This window comes from Microcaecilia unicolor, chromosome 1 (assembly GCF_901765095.1).
Source record: "Microcaecilia unicolor chromosome 1, aMicUni1.1, whole genome shotgun sequence".
Classification (NCBI taxonomy): Eukaryota; Metazoa; Chordata; class Amphibia; order Gymnophiona; family Siphonopidae; genus Microcaecilia; species Microcaecilia unicolor.
The window spans coordinates 556211577-556224276 of record NC_044031.1 but is presented as its reverse complement, the minus strand read 5'-3'; the positions used below and the strand labels follow the sequence as shown (position 1 = coordinate 556224276).

At 41.9% G+C, this 12700-nt stretch overlaps 1 protein-coding gene across 36 annotated transcripts in view; it reads right to left on the bottom strand.

Annotated features, from left to right (window-relative positions):
- Nucleotides 1-12700, bottom strand: part of RIMS2 (regulating synaptic membrane exocytosis 2) — a 1685778-nt gene that overhangs the window by 978209 nt on the left and 694869 nt on the right. For 15 of the 36 annotated variants that reach the window (XM_030217858.1, XM_030217893.1, XM_030217710.1 and 12 more), the window contains exon 1: nt 1202-1323. The exons of 20 other annotated variants lie outside the window; for them this stretch is intronic. In XM_030217858.1, coding sequence (XP_030073718.1) covers nt 1202-1323 — 122 coding nt within the window. Of the gene's footprint in view, nt 1-1201; nt 1324-11564; nt 11581-12700 lie in introns of those variants that run through there. One more of the 36 variants, XM_030217734.1, reaches the window with a different exon arrangement.

The window sequence follows — 12700 nt, the reverse complement described above, 5'->3', positions numbered from 1 at the left end:
CTGACTTTTGGCTCACACTGATGCCTAATATGATTAAACTAGTGCTACACAAAAATAATCCTTACCTACAAAGTCAAATTGGTATCCATGATGCCATTACGTAAACAATTTTGTAAACTGGTTTAATGAAAAGATAAACAGTAGATATACTTTCTCTTGTTAGCTGAAAGCCATGAAAACATTCCATTATAAACATGGCAGATTAAGTTCTACACTTACTAACAGAAAACATCCTACTAAAGATAGGGGTATCTCAACAGAATTCACTGTACTCTTTCCATACATTTTTTTTTAATGTAAAATGTATGGAAAATGTATTTTCTGTACTCTCTTATTTCTCCCACTGCTGCATTCATAATGTCTCAGTTCTGCATTATCATTTCATTCAAACTATACAGCTTATATATATTCTTTGGTGATAATTTAAGAAAATATTCTATTTGTACATATCTTTTTTATAAAAAGTTGTACTCATAGCTTGACTATCACTTAAAGGCAAGAAAAATTGCTAATTAACAAAGTTCTTCTGTAGCAAAATTATCACAAACAGCTGCTAAAGAATCTACAGCCCTAAAAAGAAAAGAAAAAAAGAGAAAGAAAATGAAAAGCATTAAAACCCCCTGTTCATACCAATGTCTTATGACCTACTGGAAAAGCATCTGTAGCCCCAGTGTTGACTTAAAAGGAATATAGAACAGAACAGCACAGCACACAAAGATGCAGCAAGTCATCTAAACCTAGAACATGCCTTCTGCATATTTCATCAACAGCACAGAGGCATGCCAGCCTGCTCCTTCCAGCAAATTACTAAGGATCTACAGATCTTTATGCTTTTAATCCTTTCACTGCCACATCCACGTGGATGCATAGTTCATAAAATAATCTGCATAGCTAGTCCTTCCACTCAGTATATTCCGGTTCTAAAATCACAGCTTTTAATGTTAAATCATATTCTTCAAGGGCAATGAAGCACCTCTCACATCTCGGAATCGCAGCTATTCTGTATAATTTCTACAAACTAAATCTTGCTAAATGTGCGATACTGGCGTTGGGTTGTTTTTTTTTCCTGAACTGTGATAAATGCGTTCATTCTGATGAACAGAAATGCTAAACTCTCCGGGTTTACCAAAAGCAGATTCTGTAAGAGAAAGAGCACCACATGCCGTAAATATTCCAAGAAATGTCATTTCTCTGTACTCACCTAGCATTGTTCAGCGTTTGTCCAAACAGCTCGTTTTGTAAAATGTTCGGTGGAGCTGGGAAAGCCTCATGAAAATGGGATAAAACAGAACTGCAAAACTGGCGCAAGTTCTCAAATTGCATTTTCTTCCGATTTTTTTTTCTCGCCACCTGCCTCAAATTCAAGCTATTCTGCAGCAGCTGTCAAGCAAAAATATGCCAATCAAGTTCCATATTTCTCCTGATTTCTGTAAAACCTGAGCTTAAATGAGCAGAGCCTGATAGTTAATTGAACAGTCATTATTCTTCTAATTTGATCATAGACGATTTAGCACCCGTGCGGCTGTCGACTGACTGTAGCAAGAATTTCAAACAGCAGCAAGCTCTTAGGCAATCCCAGCTGAAGTGTGGATCTGAACTGCTTTCACAGACTCTCCTCATTTTTCTCTAAGCTTATTAAAAACACGCAGTGAATAGATGCTGTTGTCAGGACTTTCAGCACATCTGGCTGCTACCAATAAAATCTCAGATGTAATAAAAATGAGGACAAAGCATTATCCTACTGTTACTACTGAGAGGAGGACGATGAAGAAAGAAAAGGAGACGGTAAGGGAGGAGGGGAATTCTGAAACCTCCTCCCTTGAAACTAACACCAATGACAATCCAGATAGGTCACTTCTCAGTGTGGCTACAGCTGCACCGGGTAAAAGACCACTCGTTTATCAAGGTGGGGGGGGGGGGGGGTATTTTTTGTCCATATAGCGTAGGTATGTATTGGAAAGCCTGTTTGTCCCTAGTGTTCAAACACCTACAAGCTTGTGCTAGATAAAAAGGAGGGACTCAGCAGATTTCCAGTTTAATTTCTTTCTTCCTCCTGTTCAGTTAAAGTGAACAGCACTCGTCAATACTGTGTGCTGTTATGTGCCTGCAATTTACTTAAGAGACAATAATCTATAATAAGAATGCACACACGCATAAAATCCTGCAAAATTATTCACGGTTAGATACGCTTTCCTGCTCCAAAGAGCACAGTCTGCAGAACCTCGGCAATGTGACTGTAGGCAACCATATAATCAGCTTAACAATAATTCACTCTGCCTATTTTTTTTTTTTTTTTTAGAAAATCCATACGTGGAAAGGCCATTGCTCAAGTGCACTTGCACTGTAAAATACAAAAACAAACAAACAAAAAAACCCGCAGACCACTTGTGTTTGGTAAAGGGAAGACAATATAAAATTCTCATAATAAATTGTTTTGTATATAAATAATATACAAATAGCCTTGGTCAGACATGACCTTTCCCAATTCTCTGCTTATAAAATATCTTTATTAAATCAAACCTTTACTTTTATTTCTGAAATGTTTTTTTTTTATAAAATCCTTTAATCAACATTTTTTGTGCTGCATTGCACAGTTTATTATCATAACGGTTGCATCTAACTGAGCAATATTTCTAAGGGCTTCTTATTCTTAATATGTAATTCTAACTATTGATCAAAAACTATTTAGAAATAAAGTGAAATAAAATATTAAGTTCTTAATACAGTCCATCAAAAGCAATAACTAAGCAAAACCACCACTTATATCAATCTAATATTACATTAGAGATCTTAATACCAGGAATACCAATTTAATAATACATGCACATGACCAGAACAGCTACTGCACTGAATACGTCTTTCCTTCAGTCCTCTTAGGACTGCCAAGATGTACAGTACAGTATGTACTTAAAAATTTGCCTTCTGCATTAAGCTCAATATAGCCAGCATCACTGGGCAGAGATCACTGTACATTGTTAAAAGTGTTTGCATATTTTTTTAAATCATCTAAACACTTTTAATACTCTAAAACCAGTAGTTTTCATGTGTAAGAGTCAGGAATTAGCAAGTGGTCAAACTGCAGCTTCAAATGAATAGCAGAGATCTATCTTTAGAACACAGCAATAATCAGCTTATGGTCTGGACATGGATTTTCCTCAACTGTATTGATTACATATATATTGATTATGAGAAGGTGCAGACCACCGACAGAAAAAATATATATATTTGGATAATGTAGTTGAAAACAAGAATCAAATATAAGATACTGGGGTCCTTTTACTAAGACGCATTAGAAAGTGGCCGGTGCTGCGATTAGCATGTGTTCTGGCTACTTTCTAGCATGGCTGAGAAATGGCCATGGTCAGATTTTTTTTTAATGACTATGTGCTGATTTCCCCAATAGCACGTGGCCATTACTGCTGGAAGACCTTACCCACCACCTATTTAAATGGTGATATGGGCTCCCACAGTACTCCTGTGCTAATCAGGTAGTGTGTGGTAATATGCCTGCACTATCTGATTAGTGCAGGCATTCCTACTCTCTGCTCCATAAATCCAATGAGACGGACACACAAATTATTTTATATCATGCAGGGACCATCTGGCGGCCATTTTCTCTGTATGGGAGAAGCATGCATTTGCTGGAAATTGAACCTCTTCCCTGAGGAAGATACAAAACCTGGCCATGTCGGTGGAGGTTCTCTCAACGTGGAAATCAGCTGCCAGTTAAGTAATACTAATGATGCGAGTGTGATCAACTATATTTTGAATATTTAGTTGGACTGTTCTTAAAAGTTATGATTACAAAAGTTTTTGAATCAAAGTGGAGTTTTCTTAGAAAAATCAAAAAACATGGAATGATGAAGATTTGCACATTGCTGATTTATGAAAGTTGTATAAGCAGTGCTGATGCTGTGAAATCTGATGATCCTTCACATAAAAATACTGAAATTGAAAAAAAGAAAGAAAATCTGGAGAGTGTGATAAAATATTGATGACAGATGTCTTGATATGTTCTTCACTCTGCTAGTATATTGATTTAAATGATTAGGTGCCTGCGACCGAATTTATTTCATTTTACTCTCCGCTCCAGGCACACCTCCTATGGCAAAAATCATTTTACCATCACAGTAATGTGCGCTGCTAGCCAAACAGGATGCCTCAGCGTGTCCCATGGTAGTGCCCTTTTACCTTGTGGTAGGCCCACATTAGGCCTACTACACCTTAATAAAATTGCCCCATTGTGTGCAGTGTTCACAAAGAGCAGAGGAAGATGAAAAGCAGTTCAGCAATTTACAAAGATGCTCTTCTTGGGGCAATTTTCAAACATTTGCAAGTATTTTAATCCACAGACTTTGCACCAGTTCTGACAGAAGAAGTATGAGAACAAGTCCCCTTTAAAAATTATCCATGGAAAAAAGTAACCACAGAGATTCACCTCTCCTTTTTCCACTGGTACTTTATCTATTCTAAATAATGTACAGTTTTAAAAATGCAAATCTACATGAGTTCTTGCCTCCCCTAACCACCTTCAAAACTTGCCTAATTTTTCATGGGCAGAAGTACATGTCTTTTGATCACCATACACACCTTTCCCCAATTTTCAGACAGTCAGTTTACCCAGGAAAATGTTTTCTGAACACTTCCATCAAAATGAGAAATGAGAAGAAATTCAGTCTTAATACCACAAAATATTTATAACAAAAACAGAAATGAGGACTAGAAAGCTACTGTCAATGTGGTCACATAAATGTATCCACAATCTGTGATCAAGATGCAATCTCATGTATGGGTAAGGATTTAAATAGCAGGAATGTCATCACTGAGTTAATTTAAAAAGTATCCCCTCCAAATTTTTTGTACATCAACTTTTATGTCCATGTATTCAAGAAAACTAACATGGTTACCACACTACTTTATGCAAGATGGGATCATACATCATAAAGCAGAATGAAAAAAAAAAGAGCAAATTCATCAAAGCCTCATTTTGTATTGTTCTGAATGGAGAACAGCTCCGACAGCTTGCAAGGAAATGCATTATTTTATCACCTTTATATTTTTAAGCATGTTTTGCTTCACCCCAACCCCCACCATTCATAATTCCTCTACCCATTCACTCACTGAAACCCCACCTTCTACTAATTACCCCATCTGCTCACTCATCACTCCTGATATTTATACCAGCTATCCACTCATACATTCAGCCCCTCCCCAACTAGTTCACCCCATCTACTCATGAACTCAACTGATCCCACCACTTCTACAAGATCTCATCCACTCAGAAAGTACCTCCAACTCTTAGAATCCCCATGTACTCATTTAGCTGATCCATCTCTCATCAATCCCATCCATTCACGGACTCATTCAGGTCACTCCAACCCTCAAAATACTGACAGCCACTCGCTCTCTCAGCTGCTACCCTGCAATTCATAACCTTCCAGGCGTGCACTCAGCACCTTGTCATTCATAACCCCTCATACAGTAATCATTCTGCCCTCCCATCCACTCAGTCATTCCACCCCCCATCCACTCCATCAGTCATAACCCACTCATTAAGGCCCCTCCCCTTGCCACTTTTGTTGCTTATTTGTACAACTTTCAGAATACTGTAAGTTACATTACTCTTTCTACTTTTACATGGTCACTGTTACACCAGGTCTATGGCTGGTATAACTGTGTGTGCATAAACATAAGGTATGCCAATGCTTATAATGAACTCTGGGCACCCAGATGCTGTTATGGAACAGGCCCTCACCATGCAGTATTGGGGCACCTAAAAGGAGGTGTCCACTTGTAGAATTGCTACCCCAATGCATAGAATAACATACAGGCTATATCAATTACCTTACAACCCTAGTGCTGTCATACAGTTTTAGAACTGTGGACTGGCCTCATAAAGATCTTGAAAAACTGTATTAAAGAACAAGAAAACACCTCCATTTCTATGAGGTGTCATAAAATCCTAGTCTGGAGCAGAACTGAGGGGCTTTCATGTTATACTCAGTGGCAAAAAGATCTATTGAGGGAATGTCCCACTCTCTAAAGATCTTCCGGGCTATGCCTTCGTCCAGAGACTACTTGTGAGGTTGCAGAGTCTGACTCAGTCTGTCTACTAGACAGTTGTCTTTCCTTACCAAATATGTACTGTAGTGCTAAGGGACACCACTTATGAGATGGCCCACTTCTACATTCTGACTGCTTCCTGATGCAGTATGTACAACTCTGTCCCTCCCTGTTTGTTGATGTGATATAATGCAACCAGGTTGTCTCTGAATTCGAATAATGTTCCAGATCACTCTTAGCTCCAGGACTTTATCTGATAAAGCTTTTCCTGAGGAGACCACACACCCAGAATGTGAACCCATCTACACGAGCTCCTTCTAAATCTAAAGAATTTGAAAGGGGATTCCTTTCCCAGACTGGACAGAACCATCCACTAGGACAGTGAGTCCCTGAGTGGAATGGTGATGGATATGATATCCTGAAGGTTCCTTGTGGCTTGTGACCACTTAATTTGCACTTGAGTTCTAGCCTAGCACGGCACATGCAGAACTTTTAAGATGAATTTTGCGACTTGTAGAGACCCTGGGAGCAGGTTTAAGGGACTGCAACACCATTATATAAGCACATAAGCACCGCCATACTGGGAAAAGACCAAGGGTCCATCAAGCCCAGCATCCTGTCTCCGACAGCGGCCAATCCAGGCTTCAAGAACCCGGCAACCCCCCCCCCCCCCCAAAAAAAAAAAAAATATTAATAATGTTTAATAGACTTTTCCCTCAGGAATCTGTCCAAACCCCCTTTAAATTCCGTAAGGCCAGCTGCTGTCACTACATTCTCCGGCAACGAGTTCCACAGTCTAACTACACGCTGAGTAAAGAAAAACAATAGTGGGCATCGGGTGTCAGAAGATTTACACAGCGCTGTGATTGCCTTTGCAAGCTAAGTAGTCTTTTTTTTTTTTTATTATCTTGCTTTGTTTGAGTTTGTTTTTTCATTACATATATGGACATTTCATATATTGAAATTAAGAAGTGAAGTGTAAATTAAGTGAAACTAAGTAAAATATAACAAGCAAAATGCACATGACTGACGTCAGTGGGCTTAGGATTTGAAATAGCATACAAGCATAGAGCTATAAGCTATAATAGCCTGGTTTTCAAACTTTATCTGATGCATTCCCAGAGAAGCCAATGGTGGCCCATCCCAATGCTGTAGATTTACCATTGCAGTGCTGGAGATTGAAAGGGAAAAGGAAATGGAACTTGATATATTGCCTTTCTGAGGTTTTTTGCAACAACATTCAAAGCAGTTTACATATATTCAGGTACTTATTTTGTACCAGAGGCAATGGAGGGTTAAGTGACTTGCCCAGAGTCACAAGGAGCTGCAGTGGGAATCAAACTCAGTTCCCCAGGATCAAAGTCCACTGCACTAACCACTAGGCTACTCCTCCATGCCTGATTTTTCTCATGGGCCCCAGCCATGTCTAAAACTAGTTCTGGAAGATCATGCACATTCCAAAAACTGACATATTGCAATCAATAAATAGAAAATAAAATTCTTTTTTCTACCTTTGTTGTCTGGTCATTTAATTTTCCTCATCATGGTGGTCCCAGTCTCTGGTTTCTGCTTTCCTCTTTCTTCTCTTAACTCTCTTGCCAGGGCCTCTTGGTCTATTTAGCATTTCTTCTCTCTACATGCCCACTATCCATCTTCCCTCTGTGTCGTTATCATTCTGTTTAGTATTTCCTGTGTCACTGCTCCTATCCTCCCACCATTTAAGTATACCCAGTGGCGTACCAAGGGCAGGGCGGTGGGGGCGGTGCGCCCCGGGTGTCAGCGGGTGGGGGGGGGGTGCTCCGCTGACGCCCCAGTCCCCACCTGCCTACCAGCTCCGTCACCAGATGACCCTCTTCTCCTTCCACCCGGCACCTGACCCAGCCTTTAAAAAAAATCTCTGAAGCGACGGCGCCTCACGTCTGCTCTGCGTGTAAAGGAAGAAAAATCACCTCGTCGGCCGGCCTTCCCTCACTGTGTCCTGCCCTCATGGAAATAGGAAGTTACATCAGAGGCCGGACACAGTGAGGGAAGGCCGGCTGATGAGGTGATTTTTCTTCCTTTATACGCAGAGCAGACGTGAAGCACCACGCCACCGCTTCAGAGATTTTTTTTTAAAGGCTGGGTCAGGTGCCGGGTGGCAGGAGAAGAGGATCGTCTGGTGACGGAGCTGGTAGGCAGGTGGGGGCTGGGTCGGGGAGGGGGGCTCAGATGGGAGGAGGAGGGCTCAGATGGGAGAAGAGGACTGGGTTGGGGAGGGGGGACTCAGCTGGGAGAAGGGGGCTGGAACTGAGGTCTGAGAAGGGGGCAGGAGGGAGAATGGGGCTATGCCTGGGACAGGTGGGAGAATGGTTCTGGGGCTGAAAGGGGGGCCCTAATGCAAAGCATGTGAAGGGGATTGGAACTGGGGGTTGAAAATGAGGGTAGGTGGGATAAGGGGGCCAGTACTGGAACTGAGGGCTGTAAAGGGGCTGGGGCTAAAAAGGGGGCAGGGAGAAGTGGCTGGGGCTGAAGCTTGGCACTGGTGGGAGAAAAGGGCTGGGGCTGAAACTAGGGACTGGTGTGGGTACTGGGAGCTAAAAAGGGGGAGACAGGGAGAACTGGCTGGGGCTGAAGCTCGGGACTGTTGGGCGAAAAGGGCTGGGGCTGAAACTGGGGACTGATGGGATAGTGGGGCTGAAAAGGGGGGCATGTGGGAAATGTGGGCTGGGGCTAGAACTATGGGCAGGTGGGATAATGGGGCTAGAACTGGGGGCCAAAAAGAGTGGGCACAGAGAGAGAGAGGGGACAGAGCATTGATGGAAGGGGGGGTGAGAGGGAGGGCAGACCCTGGATGGATGGGAGAGGGGGGACAAATGGTAGATTAAAGGGGCAGAGAGAAAGGGCAGACAGTGGATGGAAGGGGGAGAGAGAGAGGGCAGATGGGCAGATGGTGGATGGAAGGGGCAGAGATAGAGGGCAGATGTGGATGGAAGAGAGAGGGCAGACAGTGGATGGAAAGGGCAAGGAGAGAGGGCAGACATTGGATGGAGGGAACAGCAGAGAGGGCAGACACTGGATGGCAGAGAGAGAGAGAGCGAAGACAGATGCTGGATGGAAGGAAGATAGTGAAAAGAAGATGAGGAAAGCAGAAACCAGAGACAACAAACTGTAAATAAAATATATATTTTTATTTTTTTGCTTTAGGATAAAGTAGTATTGTAGCTGTGTTAATAAATGTTTATAAATAGAACATGTAAATAAGGTAATCTTTTTATTGGACTAATTTTAATACATTTTACTTTCGGAGCTTTTTTGCAACAAAACCCCCTTCCTCAGGTCAGAATAGGATACTGTAACAGCACTATACTGTATTGACCTGAGGAAGGAGGTTTTGGCCTCTGAAAGCTAAATGTATGATTCCAATAAAATGATATTATTTGTTTTATTTCTGTTTGTTAATTTGTAAAGTGGTGATTGGTATTTGTTAGTTTTTTTCAAATTTACATCTGCTGTCTTTATATTTTGCCCCATACTAGGAGACATTTTCTGTTTCTGTGGTGTTGCATTGTATGCAGAGCCTGGCATCTTGGAGGTTCAGTTTAATTTTTGTCTAAATAGAAAGTTTATGATTACTTATTCTATAGTGGATTAGGGTGTATCTGTGTTTGTGAAAAAGACATGGCTTTCAGTTGGCATTGACTGTGCAGGATCGACGATCTGTATTCTGTCTGGTTTCATTTTATAATAGGTGAATTGATGTTCTAGTGCTCACTGTGGTGTTTAAGATGCTTTCCTTTTTTTTGTGTGACTCGTAGAAATTACTGCTTATGGTATGGTAGAATTGCTCTATAGGTCCTGAGTGTTTTGTATTTTCGGTATGCCTAGTACTGGATTTTGGAGGGGGGTGTTAAAAAATGACCAGCCCCGGGTGTCAACTATCCTAGGTACGCCACTGAGTATACCTTTTCTCTGTGCCCGTATTCTTGCCCTATCCAGTATCACCCTTCTGTATCTCCACCCCCCACCTCAGGTTATCATCCCTGTGTGTCCCTATCCCCCCACCCACCTGTCCAGCATCTCTCCTCCCTTCCTTATGCCTTCTTCCCCAGGATTTCAGGAAAGGTCCCTCTGTTTTCTGCCCCTGACCTCACTTCTCATGGGTACACTATCTATTTCTCTTCCTCCTTCCTTCACAGATCCCATCCATATTTCATTTCCTTCTCTCTCTCTCTCTCTCTCTTCTACCCCCTTCCTGTATTTCTCTTCCTTTCCCTGCAGGTCCTGCTTCCTCTCGCCCTCTTTCATGGTATGGCAGGTCTCACTCCCTGCAGAAAAAGACCTGTATGGTCAATCCATTCTGCCCAACAAGATAAACTCAAATGCGCTACTTTATATGTATACCTGACCTTGATTTGTATCTACCATTTTCAAGGCACAGACTGTAGAAGTATGCCCAGCACTAGCTCCGCCTCCCAACCACCGGTGCTGCCACCCAATCTCTGCTAAGCTTCTGAGGATCCATTCCTTCTGAACAGGATTACTTTATGTTTATCCCACGCATTTTTGAATTCCGTTACCATTTTCATCTCCACCACCTCCCGCAGGAGGGCATTCCAAGTATCCACCACTCTCTCCATGAAAAAAATACTTCCTGACATTTTTCTTGAGTCTGCTCCCCTTCAACCTCATTTCATGTCCTCTAGTTCTACCGCCTTCCTGTCTCCAGAACAGGTTCATTTGCGGATTAGTACCTTTCAAATATTTGATTGTCTGTATCATATCACCCCTGTTTCGCCTTTCCTCCAGGGTATACATGTTCAGGTCAGCAAGTCTCTCCTTATAAGTTTTGTAAAGCAAAACCCATTCCATTTTTATAGCGCTGCACCGCTTCAATTTTTTTTACATCCTTAGCAAGATATGGCCTCCAAAACTGAACACAATACTCCAGGTGGGGCCTCACCAACGACCTCCTTTCTTCTGCTGGTCACACCTCTCTCTATACAGCCTAGCAACCTTCTGGCTGCGGCCACCGCCTTGTCACACTGTTTTGTCGCCTTCATATCCTCAGATACTATCACCCCAAGATCCCTCTCCCCGTTTATACATATCAGACTCTCACCTCCTAACACATACGTCTCCCATGGATTTCTACTCCCTAAGTGCATCACTCTGCATTTCTTCGCATTGAATTTTAATTGCCAAACATTAGACCATTTATCTAGCTTCTGCAGATCTTTTTTTCATGTTTTCCACTCCCTCCGGGGTGTCCATTCTGTGTCATCTGCAAAAAGGCGAACTTTACCTTCTAACCCCTCGGCAATGTCGCTCACAAATATATTGAACAGAATCGGCCCCAGCACCAATCCCTGAGGCACTCCACTACTCACCTTTCCCTCATCTGAGCGAATTCCATTTACCACCACCCTCCGGTGTCTGTCCGTCAACCAGTTCCTAATCCAGTTCACCATGTCGGGTCCTATCTTCAGCCTGTCAGGTTTATTTAAGAGCCTCCTGTGGGGAACCGTGTCAAAAGCTTTGCTGAAATCTAAGTAGATTACGTCTATAGCATGTCCATGATTCAATTCTCCGGTCACCCAGTCAAAGAATTCAATGAGATCCATTTGGCATGATTTACCTTTGGTAAAACCATGTTGTCTCGGATCTTGCAACTTATTGGCTTCCAGGAAATTTACTATCTTTCCTTCAGCATCATTTCCATTACTTTTCCAATAACCGAAGTGAGGCTTACCAGCCTACAGTTTCCAGCTTCTTCCCCCCAGTTTTCTTTCCCATCCCCGTACCCAATCCACATTTAAAAGATCTTTTAACTTCAAAGAAAACATAAAATGCATCCTATAACTTGTTAAAATTTAATATAAAATAATAGGCATAACTTTGTTAAATATGCAGGAAAAATATATTATTTAGTAACATGGATTGTGAGAAAACAATAATTTCAAACTATGTAAAAATAATAAACCATCTAAAGAGCCAGAGTTCAATTCCATTTTATGTTCCTTGATTGTTCGTCCTGAAAGTGAAAATGTTGTGTTTGGTCATGAGCCCTTGGACTTAGGCTGAGACCTAAGGCAGATGAGCCCACGCAAGTACAGAGACTAAAGGCTACAAAGCCCAGAACGCTCAGGGAGACCACAGAACACAACAGAAAGGAAAGATAGAACACTCATACGGGCCGCAAGGCCGAACTGCAACCCACACATAACAGGGTCCAAGCGTACGGGACGCAAGGCCAAACTGGAACCCAAACAAAGAAGAAAAGGAAAAAGGAACTGAACAAAATCCCAGAAGGGAATACTAAGTAGACCATGCACACTGTGCAAAACACTGACACCAACGAAAGGTGACAAGACCAAACACACAAGTACAAAGAGTACCAACAACAGCAAATAGAAGATAAAAGGGAAAACACACAGAGGCAGCTCAGGGCTCTGCCACACAGCTAAGAAGAAGAGCAGCCCAAAGAGGAATCAAACAACAGATTCAGCAAGTAAAGGGTAAAAGGGAAACCACACAGAGAGGCAGCTCGGGGATGGCACAAACCCTAAACAGAAGAGCTAACAGGAGAGTAATTCACACAGGTTCAAACAAAAACCAGACACACACAAAGGGTTAAAGGGAAACCACACAGAGAAACAGC